This window comes from Eubalaena glacialis, chromosome 7 (assembly GCF_028564815.1).
Source record: "Eubalaena glacialis isolate mEubGla1 chromosome 7, mEubGla1.1.hap2.+ XY, whole genome shotgun sequence".
Lineage (NCBI taxonomy): Eukaryota > Metazoa > Chordata > Mammalia > Artiodactyla > Balaenidae > Eubalaena > Eubalaena glacialis.
The window spans coordinates 4,399,209-4,411,723 of NC_083722.1; the positions used below are offsets into that span (position 1 = coordinate 4,399,209).

A 12,515-nucleotide genomic window follows, 5' to 3' on the forward strand; every position below is an offset into this window, starting at 1 on the left:
TACTGATACTGCACTCTCACAGAATCTCAGAGGGCAAAGGTACTTTCTGGACCATCTGGTAGACCTGCTATGTACTGCACGAAACATCTCCATGAAAATCCTAATACTTAGGCTTTTAGCTTCCGTCTGAACAGGGAACCCACTATCTTATAAAGCAAACAGGCCGTTTTTAAACCACCCAATTATTTGAAAAATCCTTATAAGATGAACTGACATCTTCTTCCCTGTAATTTTTCTAACCATGGATCCTGGTTCCAACTTCTGCGTAAATATAGAATACGTTCTATTCATTTCATCTGTCACTCTTTTGGTATATAAAGACTATTGTTAGGGTTTCTCTGAGTAAAACATTCTCTGTATCTTCAACTGTTCTTTAGGAAATTATTTCCAGACCTTCTACCCATTACTGTGTTCTGAAATATACATATTCCATTTTATGAATTTCTCTCTTATAGCGTTTTTCCTAGAATTAAGTACATTACTCTGGTTATGGTTTTTCCAATGAAAACCAATGAGACCACTGCATCTTTCAAAATAAATAGTATACTTCTATGATTTCAGTCCAAGATACCATTAGTGTTTTGAATACTCTTATTGTTGATTTACGTTAAGCATCTGATGAAGCAAAACGCTTAAAAATACATTCTGATGTCACTTCTACCCGTAGTGGATTAAAACTCAGTCCAGACCCCTATAAGTCATTTTCTCATGTTGTTATTCAGCCATTTCTATCAATGCAGCTGTTTTTTTCTTTTTAGCTCAGTTTTAAGGCCTTATATGTATTCACATTAAATTTCATCCCATTGTATTTGGTTAATTGCTCTGAATTCTTAAGATAACTTTAGACCCTAAGTATATATTCACTATATTAACATCCTCCCTAACTTCCTGTTCTCCAGGAATTTCATAAGCGTGCTATTTTATGTTACCATTCAAGACATGGATATAGATGTTGATTAGGGCACCACCAAATAAATGCAACTTATGTAAATGCACAGTGGTAGATACTAAAGAGTGAACAGGTAATTATGATACAGTGTCATGAACACCCTGACAAAGGAAGTATAGGAGTCTGAGTAGGGGAGGGTTTCTGGCTAGGAGCCCCGAACCCAGATTAGGTTGGGGGGGGGGTTAAGGAAGCTTTCTGGAGGAAGTGAGGTATAAGCAGGGGTCAGAAAGCTGAGCAAGTTTTCCAGGTAAAAAGAGAGGTGGGGGAGAGAGGAGGATGAGTGAAGACTGAGGGGAGAGACAGTATGGTTTACTTTAAAAGCTGAAAGGTGATTGGCTGGCTAGAGCGTAGCAGTGGGACCACAGTGGAAGAGAAGGCAGGAGCTGCTCCTGCAAGCCTTGCAGACCGTGTTAAGGAGCGTGGAGTCTAATTGCACTGGGGATCCAGTGAAGAATCTGAAAGAGCAAACGGACATGGTTAGATCTGTGCCTATGCAAACGTAAACTGCTTCTTCCGGTGACAGAGGGGAAAACGGACTGGGCAGTGGCAGTGCTGGAATTCCAGGTGAGGGATGGGGAGGGTCCAGTCTGCCTGTAGGGAGTGAATGCCCTGGTCCTGACGCACTGCCAGGGTCTGCCTCAGCCCTTCCCACCCCACCCCTGTGACGACGTGCCCCTAAAAACCAGTATATTCGCTTTAGGTCTTGGCTGCCCCAGCAGGTCTGCCCACACGGAAAGATAAAGCTGGAGAGAGTCAAGTCTTTCTTTGGTATCTGGTTCTCATTGGTTCCAGTTCTCACTGCAAATGAAAACCCTGGCTTTCCAGTTCCACGCTCCAGTCTAGCAAATCTGGTTAATGTCTAGTGAGTCTGGGTAAGTCAGTCCGTCCTGGGAATTCCCTGGTGGTCCCGTGATTAGGACTCTGCGCTCTCCCTGCGAGGGCCCGGGTTCAATCCTTGGTCTTGGTCGGGGAACTAAGATCTCACAAGCCTCACGATGCATCCAAAAAAGAAAAAAAGAAAAAAATCAGTCTGTCCTTGTGGTAGTGCCGTGCAGAGTGTATAGATGGGTATTGGAAGAATAAGAGTTCCATAGTTAAACAAGTTTGGGAAGTGCTGGTTTAACCAAAGTTAATCAGGATTCTTGCAGAATTTATGGCAGACTGTCACATGCTGATGTGCACTGCAAACCTCCTACAGGTGCAATGCTTTCCAAAGTTAAACGACCATGGGAACTATTTCTTTGTGGAGGATTTTTCAGAATATGTTTTAGGAGATGCTTCACTGTTTATTAATTGTGCGACCTCAGAAAAGTTATTTAATCTCTCTGAGTCTAGTTTTCTTATTTTTAGAAAGGCAATGAAATACCTCATAGGGTTGGTGTAAGCATTAAATGGGAAAAAAAATGTATGTAAAGTGCTTTAGCATAGTATCTGGCACCTAGTAAATTCTCAAAATTATTATTATTATATTGTTATTGCCAGGAGAAGTAGAATAGCATAGTGGGTAAGAGTATGGATTCTGGAGCCAGACTAACTGGACCCAGATTCCAATTTTGACACTATCTTTGTGACTTTGGACAAGTTACATAAACTTGTGCCTCAGTTTCCTCATCTGCAAAATGGTGGGATATTTAATCCCACCATTAAAAACTTGACTCTCTCCAGCTTTATCTTTCCATGTGGGCAGACCTGCTGGGGCAGCCAAGACATTAAGACATTAAGAAAATGCTACATTGCCTGTCTTCTCAGCAGACAGGCCTGCTTTTCTCTTCCTGAATATCTACAGGTGGATGGAGTCATTTTCTCCTCTCAATTTCCAGAATATATTTTTCCTGAAGGAATATATTTTTCTTTTAAAAAAAGTCTATTATCATTAGTCACTTAGCATTATCTTAATATAAGTGATTTTATCTAGGAGACTGTAAGCCCCTTGAGGACCAGACCATGTCTTAATCACCTTGTTACTGAGCCTGGGGCAATGTGCAAAAATGCTGTAGCAAATATGCCACTTTTCACTTTAAACACATTTAATAATATCTGAAGATTTGGAGCTAGGAGTTGGATAGCCATTTTAAAATAGGTTATTCCATTTATCACAGTATTAACCGTACAAGTCCTTTAAGTAACTTATCAGACAATTTCATTCTCAAAATATGCCAGTTTCAGGACTGTGTTTATATACTGTTGAAGGTAATGTATGGGGTCTTATAACACAAAGCCTCCAGACCAGCAGTTTTGTTTCAGATTGGAATAAAATGAAGATGTCACAGTTCACTTAGACCACTTATAACAAAGGGTAAGCAAAAGTGGTAATGAATTCCTTTGAGTATATAAAACCTAAGCCTCCCCCCCCTCCACCGCCCTGATCATAGTTTTTAGGTTGGGTTTATATTGGGTAACATCTTAGGGAAAGACACGAACGAACTTTTTGGCCAACCCAACTAGATTTTTTTTCATAGTGAAAACAAATATATATGTACTAAATATATATTAATATATATTAAGAGTTTGTTTTAAAATAATGTAGTCTACATTACTGTGCATTTGACAACGTTTAATTCAAAACATGGAATTCTTTAAAATGTTATCTTTTCCAAGTGCTCTTTACCTTTTCTATTGCAATATCACGCTAAGTCAATGCCTTCAGGAAGAAAGAAAAAAATCATAGGAAATCACAGTGGTACCCTACGTAGGGAGAAACTAAGTCAATGATAAGTAAAAATTTCCTAAATAAGCTCTTAAAAATTCATATTAAAATAATTTAATCTAAGAGAAACATTTCATTTAAAAAATAAAACTTGAGGGTGGGAGGAATTGGGAGATTGGGATTGACACATATACACTATCGATACTATGTATAAAATAGATAACTAATGAGAACCTAGTAAATAGCACAGGAAACTCTACTTAATGCACTGTGGTGACCTAATGGGAAGGAAATCCAAAAAAGGGGGATTATATATATGTATAGCTGATTAATTTTGCTGTACAGCAGAAACTAACACAACATTGTAAAGCAACTGTACTCCAATAAAAATTAATTTAAAAAAAGAATAAAACTTGATTAAGCTATGGAAGATTAAAAACTACACTGAGAGGTGGCAAGTTTAAAGAAATAATGTTCTAGACTGTAGCCAAATGTGTAAGACATACAGAAGGGTAATAGGCAGGGGCGTTATTGTCTGGAAGGAGAAGAAAATGGCAGCCATGTTGCCCTCTCTCCAGTGTAATCTCCCAATAGGTCTATGGAGTTACTAAGGGTTACCCCAAGTCTTGGGGAATGAGGTGAGGTCCCCAACACCACTGAATAAATACCTTTTCTTCCATTGTTCATGGAGACTCACCCACAGATAGTCAAGTATTTGGTTCTTATAATACCTGATAATCGCAAGGACTCTATACAGATGGTGTCATAAGATATGATCACAGGCATAAAAATATCTTAGTTCTTTTCCTTGTCCATTGCTCCTTCCCATGTAGCAGGCACTCAGTAAACATTTATTAAGCTAAAATATTGATTTTTGCTTCGTTTCTTGGCTTAACAAGACGTAGTTTAGGTTGAAAGAGCTTTCTCATCACCCAGGCTCCATTCGCCACAAACAGGAAAGGAATTTGTTTCTCCCTGTCCAAGCCCAGTTCCTGGCAGAACAGAACAGAACAACTCATTGCTAAGCTACTTTTTTTTTTTTTTTTTTTGGTTTTGAGAGAGATATTGTAGCTGGAAACTTGGCAGCTTGCTCTTTCAAAGTGACAGCTTTCAAAAGTCTACCTAACGCGATTTAGCCTAATTCCAAAACATCAGAAAATGGACTGCCAGGGAAAAAAATCTCCCCTCATGAGCCAGCTGCCTCCCTGTCTTCCTACCCTTCCCCTAATATGAAAAAAGTGGATTATTTTCACCTTAGGTGGTAAAGATATTCTTCAGAGAATGATTATACCTGTCACAGATGGAACCTTTAAATAAGTTAAATGTTTAGGTTCATATCCTAGGAATTCCCTAGTGAACTGAGATCTCCATGCAATCTTTGGTAATATTATTACCAAACTATAGGTGTAAATACTGTCCATGAGGAGGTAGGTCTGTTTATTATGAAAACAACAGGGTAAAGTTTCCTTTCTCATATTCCTTTTGGACACCCAGAATTTTAAACTATCATTAATTTGAATCATTAAAAACATTTTCTTAAACAGCTTATTGTTTTTAACTGTTGCTATTAAAATGTCCTGTACTCTGTATAAGAAATGCTCAGCAGAAGCTAGAATGAGAGAAATGAGTCTAACACCTTCTCCAGGGACTAAAATCTTCTATTTCTCTATTTCTATTTCTCTATTGGTCTATTTCTCCTCTAGCCTGAAGTATCTCAACAGCCGCCAAATGTGTCTCCTTCTCTCCATTTTCTCCTCACTATTATCATGATTTTTATAAACATAATTCTGATTATGTCATTTGCTATTTAGAATCCTTTGCAAGTCCCCTGTATCTGCAGGAGGAAAGGTAAGGTCTTCAAGGCCTGTTATGATGTGATCCCTGCTTACTTTTCTCAGGCTCATCTCCCCTCTCTTGTCCTCACTACTTGACATACACTGTGCCCTCTGCTAGAAATGCCCTTCCAGGCACTTGTCTGCCTGCAGCACCCCTACCCATCGTCTAAGACCTAACTCAGGTGTCCTGTATTTACGAAACCTTCCTCGCCTTCTTTCCCACTCCACCGACACCACTGGTCATTCCTTTTATTTGTTTGTTTCATCTACTAGGTGGACAGTTGCTTGAGGCCAGGTATTGACTTGTTCATTTTTGTGTCCCCAGAGAGAGATTGGTATCGTTCCTGACACAATCATTAAACATTTTCCCACAAATCAAGTGGAAAGTGTGAACTGTTTCTATACAACATCGTTTCTTAATCATACACTGAAGGCCTTTTTTATTCTTTCAATAACCTCGAATCCAGAGAGGTTTACTCTGCATAAAGGGGAGATGGATGACTAACTAGTCAGTTAGTTGATTTAGTTCTGACGTGGAGTCATGGGAGGGAGGAAACGATCAGAAAGGCACAGACCCCATTACCCTGAAAAATACTAGATCCCGTTTGCATTTGATTTTTTTATAGATCTAGCTTGCTTTCCAGTTTGAATTCAAATTGCATTAGACCTGCCAAATGAGTATCATAATTACTACTGCAGATTGATCACCTACTGTTAATAACACAGAGTCAAACCAGCCCAAGAATATAAGGTTATCTTCCGGAACATCTCCTGCTAAAATAACCTTTGAGACCAGGAAGGTTCTAGAGAGATTTTCAGAAACACCAAATGAGCATGCAAAACATTAGAAATGGATGCAAATCCAAACAATCTGAGTGGATTTTCAGATATTTTTCTCGGCTACAGTTGAGTTCAAAGGGGGCATTAAGGATCCCTAAAAACACAGGAGGACATCAAACACCTCCATGGACTGACTGGTCCCATCTCCGGGGTTCCACTGTCACCTCAAATATCTCAGTGTTTCTTAAATATCATGCTGCCACATGGGAGGAACCTTATGTAAGTTTGTACATTTTGAAATACAGGCAAAATTAATTCTTAACCAAATATTCACTGAAGTTGTGAATTAAAGGTATTATACACACTCAATATAGATTATATACATCGATTGCCACAAGACTATTCAAAGGGAAAAATCTGGCATTTTCCCCCTCTTGCTTCTCTGCCCTTCTCAGTCAATTTCACAAGAGTAGCATGCTAAAGGGACACTTTGGAAAGCTTCCATGAAACACATGTGGAGAGTTTGTCTTAGGGCTTTGTTATCCTGGAAGCAGTCATCCTCAGATGAGATCAGGGAGGTACAAGCCCTCCACTAGTGGCCACTGAGGAAACTGCAAGAAGATGGCACTTAAACCCACGTGATTAGGTCTCAGCAGGGACTTGGGGACAACTTGACAGACTTAGTCCCAGGACACCCACTTTTAGTACAATTAAACAGAGATTTGAAATGTGAAGGATAACTGGGAAATGGACCTCCTTGATCAAGACAGTGTTCTTTTTCTTCTGTTCTACTCATCTGGGACTTACTGCTATACTTCCTGGGTTCAGAGGTCCTATCTTCAGAGCATGTAGCACTTAGCTCATCTGTAGGAGAACTACTAAACGGAGGCGTGTTTATGAAACCTGGAACCTGTTCATAATAATAAGGTTACAATGACTCTAGGGCTGATGAGTCATTAATTGCTCAAGGGATTGATTTTTCACTGGACACACACTCCTATGTCAGAGCCTGTATGAAGTACCCCAGAATGTCACTTGGATTGTGGACACATATGACTGCCAAGCAAATAATGACTGATCTTTCAAAATAATTCAGTTCAAACTAACCCCCCACCCCTGCCTCCAAAAATAAGTAACCAAAAAACCAGTATTCCCAGATTTTTAAAAATTGACCTACCTGCTCAAGTTCTTTGGCAGTTTTCTTACTGGCAACATTTTGGTCCATTTTAATTCTATGGGGGCTGCAGGCTGCACATATTCCCCTTAGAATCAAGGTTCCCTTGGGTGGGTTCCTGACCTTGCAGAGGTATGATAATCTGCACATTCTGAATCAATGAGCATGTATTGATTGGGTATTCTCACAGTCACTGGTCATTTGATCCTCACGGCAACTGTGAAGTAGGTATTGCTCCCATTTTGCTGATGGGGAAACTGAGGCTCAGAACATTTACATGACTTGCTGGGGGTCCCAGGGTGAGCAAGTGGCAGATGTGGGACAAGACCCTGGGTCTTTTGAGTCCTGGACCAGGGGACCCTTTGCTACACCTCACTGCCTCAGTGATGCCTCCCATTTCTCCTGTGCCCCTTTCTCTTTCTGCTCCCCCCGCCCACTTCTTCCAGCACTTGCCCCCCTCTCCTGGGTCCCAGAGTCTTCTCTGCCAGAGGGGAATTTGGCTAGAAAACTGAATACACCAAGATAACTTGCTTGGTAATTTGACATCTGTACACTTTCCAATTTTATTTGCATTTGAAAAGAAAGAAGGAAGGAAGGAAGGGAGAAAGAAGGAAGGAAGGAAGGGAGGGAGGAAGGAAGGAAGGAAGGAAGGGAGGGGGGGAGGAAGGAAGACTCCTAGACTGGGCAGTGAAGGAGTGAACACCAAGTGCTTACTTTGGTTTCCTTTTCCCAACCTATAACATGGGGATTTAGATGAGTTGATTAGCAAGTCCTTTAAAACTCATTTCTGTGGTTCTAATGGTGGCGTTTTAGAGAGTGCAGCAGCTAGAAGGGAGAGAGCTCAGAACTCCAAGTTCACACCTTGTCTTGGCCCCTCGGCTCTACCGAAGGTGCCCTTCAGTTCTGTGAGCCTCCCGCTCCCAGTTTGGATGGTACCCCACGGGTGGTACTGGATATCTCTCTGTCTTCACAATTGGATGTCACACCGTCCAGACATGATACTAACACAATCAAACTTGCCCACCAGACCCAGGCTGTTCTCTGACTTTCTGGGTTTGTTCGTAATCAACATTGTCCTTTCCCTTTGCTTTCAACCTCTGGTCTCTTTCGGACAAGGCAGATTAACCACACATCACAGCGTGGTCGTGGGCACCTACCCCTACAAGTGGGTGTTCACCCCCCAGTTAAACCATACACAGAGCCCCCTCAGGAGCAAAAGTGGGTTTGGGTACATGTGTGCAACTGACAAAATGTGCTCCCCGCTGGATGCCATTCAGGCACGTGAGTCTGAATGTCCCTGCCATGGCCCAAGGGAAGGGCATCTGTGTCACCAAGCCACTGCTGGTACCTGGGCGCTGTCACAGCTGACAGGGCTGAGTGGAGGTCAGTGGCTGGTGGCTGCTCCCAGAGCAGGTCCCTCTGGATGGGCGGAGGCAAGAGCAGAGGAAGCAGCTCGCCTCACCTGCCCCCCAGCCTGCTCTGGAGAGAAGCAGAGGGCTTCCATCTCCATTACCGTCAGGGTCCAGCATCTCTCACCAGCTCTGAGATTCACAGCGATGGATGCGGGGACGGGGCAGGAAGGAGGTGTGAGCTAGACAATCACAAAAGCCACAGTGTTTTGGGAGTGGAAACTTCCAGCTAGAGAACATTCTTAAAAACAAAACAGTAGGGCTGGAAGAGGACTCAGCTAATGCCCTTGTTTTGCAGAGGTGACTTCCTTGAGATTACAAAGCCATTAAGTGGCAGAACTGGGACAAGAATCCTGGTCTTTGGTGCTTTTACCACCCAAAAGAGGGTTTGGGAGGCCTTTCTTTAAAACCAGAGACTGGCAGGGGACCAGTTTTTGTGGGAGTTCGGTGGAGACAGAGGGTGCTGAGCCAGCACCCGTGGGGACGGCCGGCCGGGGCGGCCCAGGAGGTGACTGTACCTTGCAGGTTGAAGCTCCGGGGCACCAGGCCCTGCAGCTCCACGGTGGGGGGATCATTCTCTGATGCGTTGGAGGTGTTGGGGGGGATGGCTCTCCTGCCTCCAAAGGTGGCCCCCGAGGACTCCGACATTCTCAGCCTCACAGGCTCCTTGGGGGGAGAAAAGGAGGCATGGAAAGGAAAGTGAAACCAGTTGCATTTGTGACAAGGACTCAAAAACAGGGAGACATATCTGTCTGTGATGGCTCTTGAGCAACACATTTTGAGTTTCGCATAAATGAACCCTGAGATGTGGCAGGAAGGATAAGTCTAATGATGGAGTACAGTTCCCCAAGGATCTCGGGGAGATTTCGTGTTTGTCAAAACATATGGAAAGCAGAAGAAAGAGGGCTTATTTGAAGAAATGAAAAATGTAAAAGATTTTGGAAAGCAGGGTCTTTTTCTCATTCCCCCTAAAGGCAATCTCTTGAAAGAAACGTTTGCTATCCTATGCATGTACCTCTGCCCATTTTATATAGACTTATGAGGCCTACGTCACTGTAAGAATAAAATCATACACCCACGTCCAGATCAGTGGCATCCTTTCAAGCATTCACGTCGGCAAGTTAATTCAGCCAATATTTATCGAGGGCCCCCCATGCGGTCTGGGCACTTGGGGTACATCGGAGAACAAAACAGAAGGATGCTTGCCTTGAAAGCTTCCAGTCTGGGGGGGTACGGTTGAGCCCAACAAGATTCTTAAGTGAACTCACTCGGTAGGGTGTGAGAAGGTGGTCACTGCTTTGGAGTCAGGGCCACAGGGAGCAGGACAAGGGAGGGGAGATTTGGGGTAGATGAGGCGGAGGCCGCTGCAATATTAAATAGGGCTATAAATAGCCCGCTCGCTAAACTTACTCGGTCAGCTAACACCGCCCTTGCTCCAAGCCTGCTTCCCCTTCCTTTGGAGTTTGTGTGGACAAACAACCAGTTTAATCACCACACCTCCTGTCGGGGTACAGTTGGTACTTGTTGACCAACAGACCAAATGAAGGGAGACCTTGTTTCTGGCCCCAGTGAAGCTTTCCTCTTGATCGCCTGGATTACCCAGTCACGACTCTGCTTATTCGGCTGTTTTCTGCACCCTCAGAAGATACGGAGCAGCCCTTGCAGAGGCGAGGGGAGTAGGCTGTCCCAGAAACGTGTCGAGCAAAAAGGCAGCACAGCTGGAGCCACTTCCTAAGGCATTGGGGCTTGGAAGCAGACAGTAGCGTTTGGAAGTGTAAAGTCTGAGTGGGTATCCATAAATAACTGAGGTCAGATTTACAGGCTCCAGTGGGTTAAGGGGTGGGGGGAGGAGAGAGAGAAGGGCTAAGGATAGAGAGAAGGCAGGAAAAAGCCTTCCTCTGGTGGGGAATGGCCGGGGTGGGCTGCAGGGTGGCTAGCGGAGGGGAATCTTTGGACAGAGTAGCGCAGAGCGGTGCGGTAGCCCGTTGGGAGAGAGGACCATTAAAGCAGAGACTGGGGCGCCCCAGGTGCTCCCTGGGTGCAGGCCAGGCTGGGTGAGCGCAGGTGGGCAGAAGCGTCGCCTCCTTGTCAGGTCTGGGCTGGGGGAGGTGCTCAAGTTCGGCTTCCTACGGCTGGGGGGTTGGGGTGCCAGCGATGGAGAGCCGAGCTGGACCACTCCCAGTGCCAGCCAAGCAGGTGTTCTTACCTGGCCCTGCCTGCCCCTCTCTGCAACCTTCTGCATCCTCTCTCCATAGTCCGCTCCCCTGAAGAAAGGGGTGGCGCTGTCCTTTGGGGGAGCACCCCAGTTGCCCCTTTGGTGGCCCTTTTCAGCCAGCAGTGCCTTTAGGGAAGCTTCGCGGGATGCCTGAGAGAAGGCCCACTCGGAAGTGGGGCTGGGTAGATGCGGAGTGAGGGGCGAAGAACGGAACTGGACCGGTGGGGCTGCTTTCGATCCCCGCTCCCCTGCACTCGGGGCACCAGCTGACAGATCGGCCCGGAAACCCAGGGGCAGGAGGTGGACGCAGGGCTGCGGGATGCCCGGGCAGAAGGGGCAGCTGCTTACCTGCGGTCCCCTCCCGAGGTGTCCCAGCACAGGCTGGCTCTGGGCGTCTCTGGAGTACTCCCTCCAAAGGACACAGGCTAAACGACAAGAAAGTTAGCTCTTAAATAACTTCCTAAGAGTCCCCCCTTCCTCCCCCCACCCCGCAGTGTTTTCTCCTCCCCCTTCTTGACAGCTGGAGAAGCAGCCGTCTCTAGGACTTGCTATTTACCCCAGCCATCCTGCTGTTATTCTGGCATGTCCCCCCACCCCGGCCCCCCTTTCTCCCAGTTTCCCAACCCTGCTTCTCGCCATCCCTACCTCCAGCTCAGCCGCCCCCTCCCAACCTGGTGGCTGGGAGCCCCCGGCAGAGTGCCCTGCAGTGCCCGGCAGACTCCACCCCCTCACCCTCACCCACTTTGATCCGAAGGCTGGGAAGGAGGGGTCTTCCTTCACAAGGGAACGTTTCTGCCCTCCAGGATTCCGAGGGTGGCTGGTGCGGCTTGGCAGGAGGGAGGGTCGGCCCTCCTACAGACAAGTCACGGACAGCTGTGGCCATGCACAGCAAGGAACGTGTCCTTGTTGGGTAAATAAAGCTGAGGGGCATGGGCTACATTCCAGAACCATCCACAGAGCCTCCGCCACCACCTAACCACAAGATTTCCTGCAGGGCGGGTGTGGGGGGGGATGCCCAGCTGGAGGGAAGATGAGTAAATACCTTTAAGAGTGTTACAAAAATTAGAAAATAACATTTTTTTTTTCTGCAAACCATTTTGGTTTCTTTTCAAATAATGGAAGAAAAAGAAAAGAAAAATTTCCTTCTAAAATTTTCCATATTTTCTTTTCCTCTGAGTCTTTATATCTCTATAGACTCCTATTTCCAGTCATGGCTATTTCTAACCTTCTTTACTGTCTTCGTATTTCTGACCCTGTCACTTGATCTAATTTACCAGGGGAAAAAAAGATGCCATTGTTTAGGAATTCTCTCAGTTTTTTGCTACCAAATCTATGAACTCGCCTGCAAACTTACCCATCTTTTCCCTGTTTCTTCTTATTACTGCAGTAGAAAGGTTCCCACCTTGTCCATGGCCAAGTGTGCTGTGTCCCCCCTTTTCCTGTGTTTGCTGTCACCTTCTTCAGGACCTTGCTGTATGGCTTCTCCACTCTCCCTCCTGTACCTCA

At 44.9% G+C, this 12,515-nt stretch overlaps 1 protein-coding gene across 2 annotated transcripts in view; it reads right to left on the reverse strand.

The window, feature by feature from the left end:
* Positions 1 to 11,720, reverse strand: part of F13A1 (coagulation factor XIII A chain) — a 144,397-nt gene extending 132,677 nt beyond the window's left edge. For both annotated transcript variants that reach the window (XM_061194794.1, XM_061194793.1), the window contains exons 1-3: positions 11,655 to 11,720; positions 11,358 to 11,434; positions 9,313 to 9,460 (exon numbers count right to left, since the gene is read on the reverse strand). In XM_061194794.1, coding sequence (XP_061050777.1) covers positions 9,313 to 9,442 — 130 coding nt within the window. In that variant the 5' untranslated portion in view covers positions 9,443 to 9,460; positions 11,358 to 11,434; positions 11,655 to 11,720. The remainder of the gene's footprint in view (positions 1 to 9,312; positions 9,461 to 11,357; positions 11,435 to 11,654) is intronic.
* Between the last annotated feature and the right edge of the window lie 795 nt (positions 11,721 to 12,515).